At 42.7% G+C, this 11,335-nt stretch overlaps 1 protein-coding gene across 1 annotated transcript; it reads left to right on the top strand.

Annotated features, from left to right (window-relative positions):
* Window positions 1-760: 760 nt before the first annotated feature.
* LOC131687827 (uncharacterized) lies at window positions 761-5,704 on the top strand. Its single transcript, XM_058971914.1, has 4 exons — window positions 761-3,128; window positions 3,199-4,430; window positions 4,612-4,850; window positions 4,924-5,704. The coding sequence occupies exons 1-4, from the start codon at window positions 761-763 to the stop codon at window positions 5,702-5,704; spliced, it is 4,620 nt and encodes a 1,539-aa protein (XP_058827897.1).
* The last annotated feature ends 5,631 nt before the right edge of the window (window positions 5,705-11,335 follow it).

The following is an 11,335-nucleotide window of genomic DNA, read 5'->3' as shown; positions in this document are numbered from 1 at the left end:
TATAGCGCAGGCAACTCTTTAACGCACTCAGCTCTCGGTCGGGCACTTATGTCAGCTAGTTTTTCGCACTCAGCTCTCGGTCGGGCTTTTATGCTGGAAGTTGTCAAAAAAGTTAAAACCACGAGACAAGTTAGGTGATCGGTAGCTAAAAATCTTAAAACTAAAGTTGTTTTTTTTTTTCTTAAAGATAATATTAACTTACATACTTAAACTAGTGCTTACAGCTAAACTTACATCTAGTAACGGGGTAAGAATAAAAAGCAAATGGATTATACATGTTACTTAAAGCTAGTTATTTTCTCCTTAGCCTAACCTTAAAATCTAAAAGAGACTGATTAACGAGGTGAAAGCGTGGATATTTCACATAGCCTCCGGCACAGTTTTAAAAGGTAACGAATCCTAAAACTAATACGAATAAATTAATAAGATTGGAACACTTGCAATAGATAAAGATAAAAGGAAGAGGAATAGGAATCAAGACAAGGAAATTTACAAGGAGAAAGGGTACTAAACGTAAGTTTATTTAAAATGTTACATTTCTTGTAGAACTTAAAATTATACTACCGTAGGAAAATTGTAATCGCGTTAAATATACGGATTATCAAATCGGAAACCACCCTTTATTCCATGTTGACATTCGTCGACAATTTACAATTTTCGTTTATCCACGTCCGGGATAACGATGTCGGAAGGCAGAACCTGTTCCGACGAATCAAACCAAGGGGTTTGCAAGGTATGCGATGGAAGCGATAACTCACGGATGGTCCAGTGTGACAAATGCGACGACTGGTTCCATTTCGACTGCGTGGAGGTAAGTCAAGCTGTAGAGAATCAAGATTGGCTCTGCTCGGACTGCTATGGGAAGCAGCATGCCAAGAACAAGAAATCTACGAAACCAACTCCCCCAACGGTACCGCCCGTAAGTACACTTGCAACCATTGTAACAACTGGAACACTGGTTCCCAAAATTACGAGTACGTCCTCTATTAACGTGACAAGCACGTTTGTTACGTCCTCTATGATATATACGCCAAATACACTAGTTTCTCCATACATGTTTAATGCACCAATGCCACCCCATTCGCTAATGCCACCCTGTTCATACGCGCAGTCTTATTATATGATGCCACCCAATACGCCAATGCAATTAAATACTTCTATGCCACCAATGCCACTGATACAATCATATCGTCTGTCAAATCCGAGTATTTCGTCGTCGGGAGTGAACTACTACGACCGTTGTTACACAGTGCCATCCAGTTTCATTCAGCCCATTCCGTCAGTGCCCTATCCAGTTGTGTCTAGTGATGTGGAACCAACCACCATTCCAATAGGAGGACAACCTAAAGAGCTGCCGGAGCAACTGCATCCACGATTTCCTCCGAAGACCAAGAAACAAGTTTTGGAGGATAACATGAGCCAGTATTCCGAAGTCAGTTCCAGAAGGTCCACCAAACAGAGACAGTTGAAGTTGCAACTGCAAATGTTGGACGACGAACGGAAACTACAGGAAGCGGAAGAAGCAAGCAAACGCGAGTATATTCACACCCGCAACCAGCTGATGAAGGAGATAGTCAACGAGGAGGATTCGATTGTGGATGCTGATGAAGGACTGTCAGATGAACGAGTAGCGGAATGGCTTAACGACGAGGCTCCTGCAGAAGTTCCAGTTTCGCAGAACCAAAGTCAGCTACCGGTATACCAGTCAGTGGTTGTTCCACAACTAACGAATGTGTGGACGTCGGTCGGACAGATGCAGATCCAGGACCGAGTGAAGAATGTCAATCATCAATCGACCGCGGTGGTAAGCAAATTTGTTCCTATGTTACGCTCTACTCCGAGACAGATGCCCTCAGGTTATGAAAACGGCAGCAACCTAACACATAGCCAAGTCGCTGCTCGACAAGCCGTGTCACGAGAACTCCCAGTATTTAGCGGCTCGCCGGAAGAATGGCCGTTGTTCTACTCCACGTTTACGACAACGACCAACATGTGCGGCTATACCGCAGAAGAGAACCTAATGCGGTTGCAGAAATGCTTGAGAGGGAAGGCGTATGAAGCAGTAAACTGCCGCTTGATGCATCCGGCTAATGTTGTTGGTATCCTGTCCACATTGAGGATGTTGTACGGGAATCCCGAGATCATCGTGCAGAATTTGATATCCAAGATCCAGTCAACTCCAGCGCCGAAAGCGGACAAATTAGAAACACTCATCGAGTTTTCCCTTGCAGTGCAGAACCTTTGCGTAACGATCGAAGCTTGCGAGCTGGAAGAGTATTCGTACAACGTTGCTCTTTTACATGAGCTTGTAGATAAGCTACCTTCAGGGTTTAAGGTGGAGTGGGCCAAATATCGCCGTAACCTACCACGAGTACATCTTTCGATATTCGCAAAATGGTTGTATGAGCTAGCAGAAATGGTGTGTCCGATCGCAAATTTGCATGGTAGCGGGGCTAGAGCACCCCAGGGTAACAAGAAAAACTCAGCGTTCCTTAATGCTCACAGTGGGGAGACGAGCGGCGGTACGACGGACGAGACGAATCATCAATCCAATTCGAACCGATTTGGGGCTAACTCTAGGGAGTGCCTGGTTTGTAAGGGAAGTTGTCCTAATGTGGAGAAATGCCAGCGGTTCACTGAGCTTGGATACAACTCTAAATGGGCAACTGTGAAAGAGTTCGGGTTATGCCGGAAGTGCCTACGGAAACATAAGGGACCGTGTAAATCAAAGCAAGTTTGCGGCACAAACGGTTGCACTTTCAAACATCACCAACTGCTCCACAACAATCAACGTGAAGGAGCGCTGCGTTCCGGTAGTAGGGACTCGCATTCCGCCACGGTGGCACAAGACATATCTGTACGCGAATGCAACGCTCATCATAAGGCCACGAACAAGGGACTGTTCAGAGTTGCTCCGATCGTCATCCATGGCCCGGTTAAATCCATCAAAACTTTCGCATTTCTCGACGATGGGTCCTCACTAACTCTAGTGGACGCATCGCTAGTGCAAGAGCTGAAGCTACAAGGAACGCCGGAACCGTTATGCCTTAAATGGACAGGTAACAAGCGGCGGATGGAAAGTGACTCAATGGACGAGGTTGGACCTCGAAGTTTCAGGAACGGGAGAGGTTCAAAAGAAGTATCGCCTTGCAGGAGCACATACTATTGTTAGCTTGGATCTGTTTCATCAAACGGTAGACACGGAGTTGATGTGCAAAGAATATCCCCATCTACGAGGAATCCCCATCGAATCGTACATAAATGTACAGCCTCGGATCTTGATCGGAATCGATAATGCCAACCTGACATTCCCACTCAAGGGAAGGGAAGGCAAGATGTACGAGCCGATCGCAACGAAAACGCGACTCGGATGGATTATTCACGGAGGTTCGAACACCGGAGAGGCTGTTGTGGGACATCATAACCATAGCGTTCAGACATGTCCATGCAGCGAACGATCCGATGGTATGTTGCAGCAAGCCGTACGTGAATACTTTTCTCTGGATGGACTGGGAATTTACAGACCGGAGAAGCAACTTTATTCCGTGGCAGACCAGCGTGCGCAGCAGCTTATGCAGTCAGCGTCAAAGACAGAGAGTGGGCGATATGAAGTTAGCCTGTTATGGAAGTTCGACGAATTCCGACTACCCATCAGCAAACCTGTAGCTCTACGGCGCTTCCACTGCCTAGAGGCCAGAATGAAGAAACAGCCGGAGTTGGCCCAAGTATTGCGGGCGAAGATCGAAGATTATCGTAAGAAGGGGTATATCAGAAAGCTGTCGGACGAAGAGCTGCAAGTTCCACAAGAACGAGTGTGGTATCTCCCGTTGTTTCCAGTGTTCAACCCGAATAAACCTGGGAAGGTGAGAATTGTGTGGGACGCGGCTGCAAAAACTAATGGTGTATCGCTGAACTCGATGCTGCTGACAGGGCCGGATCTACTGACGCCTCTGTACTACGTGCTTTTCCGGTTCCGAGAGTTCCGCGTGGGACTTAGTGGTGATGTGAAGGAGATGTACTTGCAAATGGCAATGTCCAAGAAGGATCAGCACTGCCTCAGGGTGTTATGGTGTGATGACGCATCTGGAGAACCGAGCACCTACGTTACGCAGGTTATGCCGTTCGGTACCTGTTGTTCGCCAAGTTGTGCGCAATTCATCAAAAATCTCAACGCAAGCAAGATCGAAGGGCAGTATCCAGTGGCCGCGCAAGCCATTATCAAACAGCACTACGTGGACGATATGCTGGTGAGCGTCGAATCTGAACAGGAGGCGATCCAGTTAGCAATGGATGTGAAATTCTTGCACGCCCAGGCTGGATTCGACATGCGAAACTGGATTTCTAACTCCCCTGCAGTTATGAAAGCCCTGAAGGAGAATAACAAGGACGAAATCAGTCTAAACATCGGAGCAGAGCTGACGACCGAGAAGGTTTTAGGAATGTGGTGGTGTACGGCTTCAGATTCATTCATTTACAAACTTTCAGCGAAGCACGACCGGGATTTGCTTGCGCACACCTACGAAGCGAGAGATGCTCAGAACACTCATGGCTGTTTTCAATCCACTGGGATTGATATCCAACGTGATGATCTACCTAAAAGTCCTATTCCAGGAAGTATGGCGATCCGGAATCGGCTGGGATGAGGTGATACCAGAATGTCTTAACGAAAAGTGGGAGAAATGGCTGGAGATCCTACCCATGGTACAGACTATCAGCATACCTCGCTGTTACCGGTCTGCAACGCAGTTGAGCCCGCAAACGAACATCCAGCTACACACGTTCGTCGACGCTAGCTTGTCAGGTTACGCAGCGGTCGTCTACCTACGTTTCGAACAGGGCAGTACTGTGGAGTGTGCGATAGTAGGTGCGAAGACACGAGTAGCTCCCATAAAGTTTGTTTCCGTTCCAAAGCTGGAATTACAGGCCGCAGTCATTGGAGTCGCAGTCGCTGTCGTTCAACGTTCACCAGCGGTTCTTTTGGAGTGACTCGAGGGACGTCTTATGCTGGATCCGGTCAGACCATCGCAGATATTCGCAATTCGTTGCCTTCCGTGTCAGTGAAGTCTTGGAAACCACGGGAATTACTGACTGGAGATACAAGTGCTCGAAAGAGAACGTTGCTGACGAAGCTACAAAATGGCAGGGGTTTCCCGATCTCACCGAAGACAGCAAATGGTTCAAAGGTCCAAAATGCTTGTGGGAGCGCAGTGATAGCTGGCCATCAAATCCATACGAAGATGAGCATACCGAGGAAGAACTACGTGCAAACCTGTTTCATCATCGAGTTGAACCCGAACCAATCATCACCGTTCAAGACTACTCTCAATGGGAGCGGTTGCTTCGCGCCACAGTCACAACATTAAGAGCAGCACAACGGCTTCGCAGCACAACGGAAGAAGCAGAAGGCAGCAAAGGATCTCTCACGGACGAAGAATTGAAGCAGGCCGCCAACTATCTGTACCGACTGGCTCAAACAGAAGGATTTCCGGATGAAATGGGCGTTCTAAGGGCTAAAGTGGACAACAAGGTGCTACCCAAATCAAGTTCGATCTACACACTCAATCCGTTCCTGGACGAGCAACACATACTACGAATGCAAGGCAGAATCAGTGCATGTGAGTACGCTTCCATGGATGCTAAGAATCCGATTGACAGGCACAGGCCGGGATCTATGAGCGACCGGCGACAAGGCTCGCAGTTCTAGATGTTCGACGCGACGAGCAGTAAGACAGGGATCTGTCGTACCCGGGTGGAGTGTCACGACCCCTCGGTCGTTGCATCTCACCATCTATAGCGCAGGCAACTCTTTAACGCACTCAGCTCTCGGTCGGGCGCTTATGTCAGCTAGTTTTTCGCACTCAGCTCTCGGTCGGGCTTTTATGCTGGAAGTTGTCAAAAAAGTTAAAACCACGAGACAAGTTAGGTGATCGGTAGCTAAAAATCTTAAATCTAAAGTTGTTTTTTTTTCTTAAAGATAATATTAACTTACATACTTAAACTAGTGCTTACAGCTAAACTTACATCTAGTAACGGGGTAAGAATAAAAAGCAAATGGATTATACATGTTACTTAAAGCTAGTTATTATCTCCTTAGCCTAACCTTAAAATCTAAAAGAGACTGATTAACGAGGTGAAAGCGTGGAAGTTTCACATAGCCTCCGGCACAGTATTAAAAGGTAACGAATCCTAAAACTAATACGAATAAATTAATAAGATTGGAACACTTGCAATAGATAAGGATAAAAGGAAGAGGAATAGGAATCAAGACAAGGAAATTTACAAGGAGAAAGGGTACTAAACGTAAGTTTATTTAAAAGGTTACATTTCTTGTAGAACTTAAAATTATACTACCGTAGGAAAATTGTAATCGCGTTAAATATACGGATTATCAAATCGGAAACCACCCTTTATTCCTTGTTGACATTCGTCGACAGGTTGTTTTGATTTTAACAAAGGCAGATGTTGGTTAGGACAAAATGGTTGCCTAGCAGGGGGCTGGGGATAAATGAATCATCTTGAAAGTTCCTCTGCAAGATGTATTCTAGACCGCAACACGTCTTTCTCACTTCTGAGCTGACCAGTGTTGTTGTCCCCCTCTCCATCACCTGCCGCAGGAACCGCAGACTACAGACCTACTTTATACATATTCAACACCTTAATAAGGAGTGAGTGCGGTATGAAGTTGTATGCCTTCTTGTAATCGATATAGGCCATACTAATGCTCCGTTGGTTACAAACTAATTCTCTAACATTGACTGTATCGATGATGGCTTGATCTTTCCAATCTAGTGTGTTGTTCATCTCTTCTGCTCCTCTGTCAGGATGCTATTTTTCTCACAGTGGGCCTTTACATAAATAGTAATTAGGGTTGGGAAAACCGAAGCATTTTAAATAACCGGTATTTTCGGTATTGGAAATAAAAAAAAACCGATAAAACCGGTAAATAGAAATAAAATAACGCGCTCAAGGCTAGCTACCTCACGCCTGCCAGTGGGCGAAAAATGGCTGGCAGACACTCTGGTGCAGAGTTGAACAAAATCATGACTATCACTTTTTCTTCAAAATGTACGCAGTACCAACAACGGTGACGAAGGAGAGTGAGAAAAAAAATCGACGGGACGCAGACGAGTCAAGTGACAACACAATGATAATTTCTCTTTCCTTTTTGTCTACCACGCAAATTCAACAAGCGTAGTTTTTATTCACTAAATATTCACCATATACGATTCAATCACTAGCCAGTGTTTATTGACCCTTCGCACTTGTCTTAAATTCGATCAAAATCAGTAACATACCGATAGCTAAACTTGAAAGATACTTTTAGCTTATATGCTCCTGAATTGGTAGTAATGCATGTTATTTTTTGATCTGGTTTACTGCAAAAATATTTATGTTTAGTTAGTTAAAAATATACTCTGTCTATATTTTTAACTAACCAAACACATCAACATGATCAAACCACAACATATATTTCTTTTGATTTCCTTGCATTTTAACCCTGCCTACTATGATTGGGTGCTCTACACGCAGAAGAATCAGTCCTTTTTGAATCAACAAAACGTTTAGTTGAATCAAAAACGTGACGAATGACTGTTTCAAACTAAAATGGGCGTTTTTCGAAAGCATGTATTTGGTTTAGTTCAACAAATACTTCTGTTTACATTTTAAATAGAAACATTGTTGAATCAAAATAAAATTTGTTAGATCTAACTGATCCCTTTGTTAAAAACCAGCAGAATCTTTGTTTAATTTGAACTAAATTTGAGTTGTTCTCTGCTTTGGTTAATACAAACGATTTGTTTTTGTTTCTTCAAACTTGTTTGCTCGGTTAAACTTAACATGATTTTGTTGTTTCAAACGAAATATTTGTTGAAACTACTGAAAAGCCAACAAATGAATTAGTTGGTAATTTCAACCAACAGTATTGATTGAATCAATCCTGAATCTTGTTTGTCACTATATCAAACGGGATAATTGTTATTTAATACCAAAATTTGTTTATTTTTACTAATTTTTTTTCTGCGTGTAGACTGCGAATAAACAGAAGTAAGTTTTATGTTATTAGGGAATCCCATAGAATACAGAATGAATATTATATTATTGAATATGACATTACATGAGCAATTTGAGTGGCTTGCAACTCTTAACAAAACGGTGACGGAAAATGAAAGACAATATTTCTCAAACAATTTTCGGTTAGTAACCAAACCAATTGTTTAATAGGTAATGTATTTGAACTGTAATATTGAATTCAAGACTTGCATCGTGCAGAATTTAAAATTTCCTTTGCTAGACTTAATGACACTAATTTTCAAAACTGACTGTCATCGAGAGGCTTCAGTTAAACTGAGTGAACAAAATAGCGAAAAGACAGAACATTTTTTTCGCAAAGGCACTCACGTAGTATGACTGACACTATATCCCAGTAAAGTTCAGCCGGAAATGAACTGGAATTCTGGCTGGTTCCTGTTCGTTCACGGGCTCCAGTGACACAACCGATTCTAACTAGAATCGGTTGTGTCACTGAAGCCGGAATACGAACTGGAACCAGCCAGAATTCCAGTTCATTTCCGGCTGAGCTTAACTGGGATGTTGCTGTCACAGTGTGAGAACTTATACGGAAAGAGAGTCGAATATTGACTTATTTGACGTCTAGGGCACCAACACAGTCGCAATGTGTAAAGACAACATACATATAACGGGATGTTTTCAATTCGCCGTGTGATTTAACCTCATTTGGCGGAAATTCCACCCGATTTAACCTCAATCTCGCACTAACACAACTGCAAATGAGTACTTGCGACTGTGTAGGATGGTTTTCTGTTTACGGTTACCGAATGCAGCACTGCTCTGGTGTATGGCTGCCTCGCGGCTGCCAGAAATACAACTCAATCGATACAACCGTTTCTACCACCCGGTCAAACCATTCGGAATTTGATTGGGAATCCGGAATGGAGTCAGTATGGATTCCAAATCAAATGCAACAACCGATTCTGAGTCGGAATCGGTTGTTGCATTTGATTTGAAATCCATAATGACTCCATTAAGAAATCCGAACCGGTTCCGGAATGACCCTCTAAGAACGGTTGGTTTCAAAATCGTCCAATGAAGGACGTTTGTTGGACCAATTTGGACAACGTCCAAATAACCGTTCAACAAACGTCCATCGTTGGACCCGTGTTGAACGATTTTGAAACAATTTTTTGGACGTCTCAGTGGGGAGTTTAACTGGGCAGGATTTCGCCCATCGGTTTGGAGGGAGGCATGGCTGCCATCCGTCTGCTAAACTTCTGGCAGCCAGAGTGACCACAACCGCCCACATAGTCAGATCCGAATGAATTCCGAATCGATTCCGAATGGGCGAAAAAAAGTCAATTAGGATTCCATATGGATTCCTGAATGGATCCATAATGGAATCCGAATCCAGTGCAACAACCGATTCCGAATGAAATTTCGCCGCCAATCGGTTGATTCGGAATCCATTCGGAATCGAGTAAGAAAATGCGGACTGAGTTGACGTAATGGCTTCTTCTTTTTCTTTGTTTTTTTTACTTTGTGCTGTTCTCAAAACAAATAAATAGTAAACAAAATATAAAATAATTATTATTCTTTATTCGAAAATTTATTCAATATTGGAAACAAACTTTCTTGTTACTCTTACCGACAGTTTTGGATTGACAGCGGTACACTTTGTGTCGTCGCTTCTCGTGGTGGAAAAGTTTCTTTACGTGTAGTATTAGCAGATTTGACGATGAGCTTATAACTGAAGTTACAGTGCCGATAATGCTGATGATAAAGGCAGTTATGTGACGAATCGACCAATTTAAACAGGCGTAGGACCGATTTCGTCGGTTGGATGAAGAATTTACCCTTTAGATGAACGAAATGGATACATCAACTGTTTGCCGTGCAGCTGCTTACTCAGCAATCGAAAAGAAGTTAAATAAGCTTTGTTGTAGGCTGCTCTTGACGATGAATGAACGACGCCAATGAGGGACGGATCGTCGAAAAGCTTGACATTACACTGATTCCGGTATTTCGTGGTCCGACACTGGGTAGAACTGTGGCCTTATGAAATCGCTTGCAATTGGGTGCTTGGGATTTTCACTTCAAGCATGGGTTGAACACAGGTAAGGTTCAGAACTGACTCAAATTAACATCAAGCAAAACCGACATAATTGTTCATTTCTTCACAAGTGGTCATCGATGGTCTGCATTAAGGCGGCAGCCAACGTATGTTTAAACTTGTATACCAGTCCCGTCCTCGGTGTAGGTGACGACGTCTAGTGAGCGGAACTCTTCTGCGAGGGTTCGAAGTTGTTGCTGCCTTTTCAGTTGTCATTTGGCAGATAGATTATGTCCGTGTTCAGGAAATGAATACCTAGCAATACAAAGCAATAAATTATATGTATAATTGTCTCTATGTACTACAGTCCTGCTATGTACCTATGATCTATTGTCTGAATGATTCGCGATTCGAATTAATCCGGTGAGCTTCTTAGTGTTACACTGCTGGACTACAATAGTTACTAACGGGTTTTTAGCTCATGTGAAGACTCTTACGTATCATCTTAATAATCTTATAGGGTAACGAGGGTATTTTGGACCAGTACCATATTTTGGACCACTTGACGATGATTTGTACATTTTTCCATTCAAAGCTCATAACAAATTGAAATATTGCTAATGTAACACTGAAATTATCATGTTAGAAAGCAACTCCCGTTATATTCTGAGCAAATTGGTTTAATAGGAAGCAGTGAATTGAAAATTTTTGATCGTGTTTTCACATTTCAGCTGATCTTGTCCAAAATCAAGAGGAGGTGGTATTGTTGTAACCAACATCGAAGAGTTATTATTTCTAAAGTATATACATTTCAATCATTCAAATAACGTTATTATGCTTATAAAATACATAAGATATCGATTTTAGGTTGAAAAAAGTAATCAGATGTATTGAAATTGTTATTTTAAGTATGTCCGAAATATGTGAGCTATTTCCAAACGATAACATATTATCGCCATGCTCCCAATTAACTCTGACACCTCGTTGCATATCTACTCTGCATTTAAAAAAAGTTCTCTTTTTGTTCCCAGAAAAGCACTTCTTACCCAATCATGTACGAATTCATCATACAAAGAAAGATATGTGAACATTTGGATGGTCCAAAATATGTTTCGAGATCGGTCCAAAATATGTTTGCAGCAATGGCACAAAGGAAAGTCAATGGTCCAAAATGTGCTTTGTTTACGGTCCAAAATAAAATTCACTGGTCCAAAATAACAAAAATGCGTGTTCACTATTTATCATTTTTCCCAAGTATTTACGTTTATT

The sequence above is a fragment of the Topomyia yanbarensis genome, chromosome 3 (assembly GCF_030247195.1).
Source record: "Topomyia yanbarensis strain Yona2022 chromosome 3, ASM3024719v1, whole genome shotgun sequence".
Lineage (NCBI taxonomy): Eukaryota > Metazoa > Arthropoda > Insecta > Diptera > Culicidae > Topomyia > Topomyia yanbarensis.
This window is presented reverse-complemented; position numbering and strand designations above follow the sequence as displayed.

Excerpts from the sequence above, each read along its gene's own strand:
- LOC131687827 (XM_058971914.1), top strand. The coding sequence starts at position 761 with ATGGTCCAGTGTGACAAATGCGACGACTGGTTCCATTTCGACTGCGTG. Across the intron at positions 3,129-3,198 it reads AAGTTTCAGGAACGGGAGAG|ACACGGAGTTGATGTGCAAA; the intron begins GTTCAAAAGAAG and ends ATCAAACGGTAG. Across the intron at positions 4,431-4,611 it reads CAGAGCTGACGACCGAGAAG|GAAGTATGGCGATCCGGAAT; the intron begins GTTTTAGGAATG and ends GTCCTATTCCAG.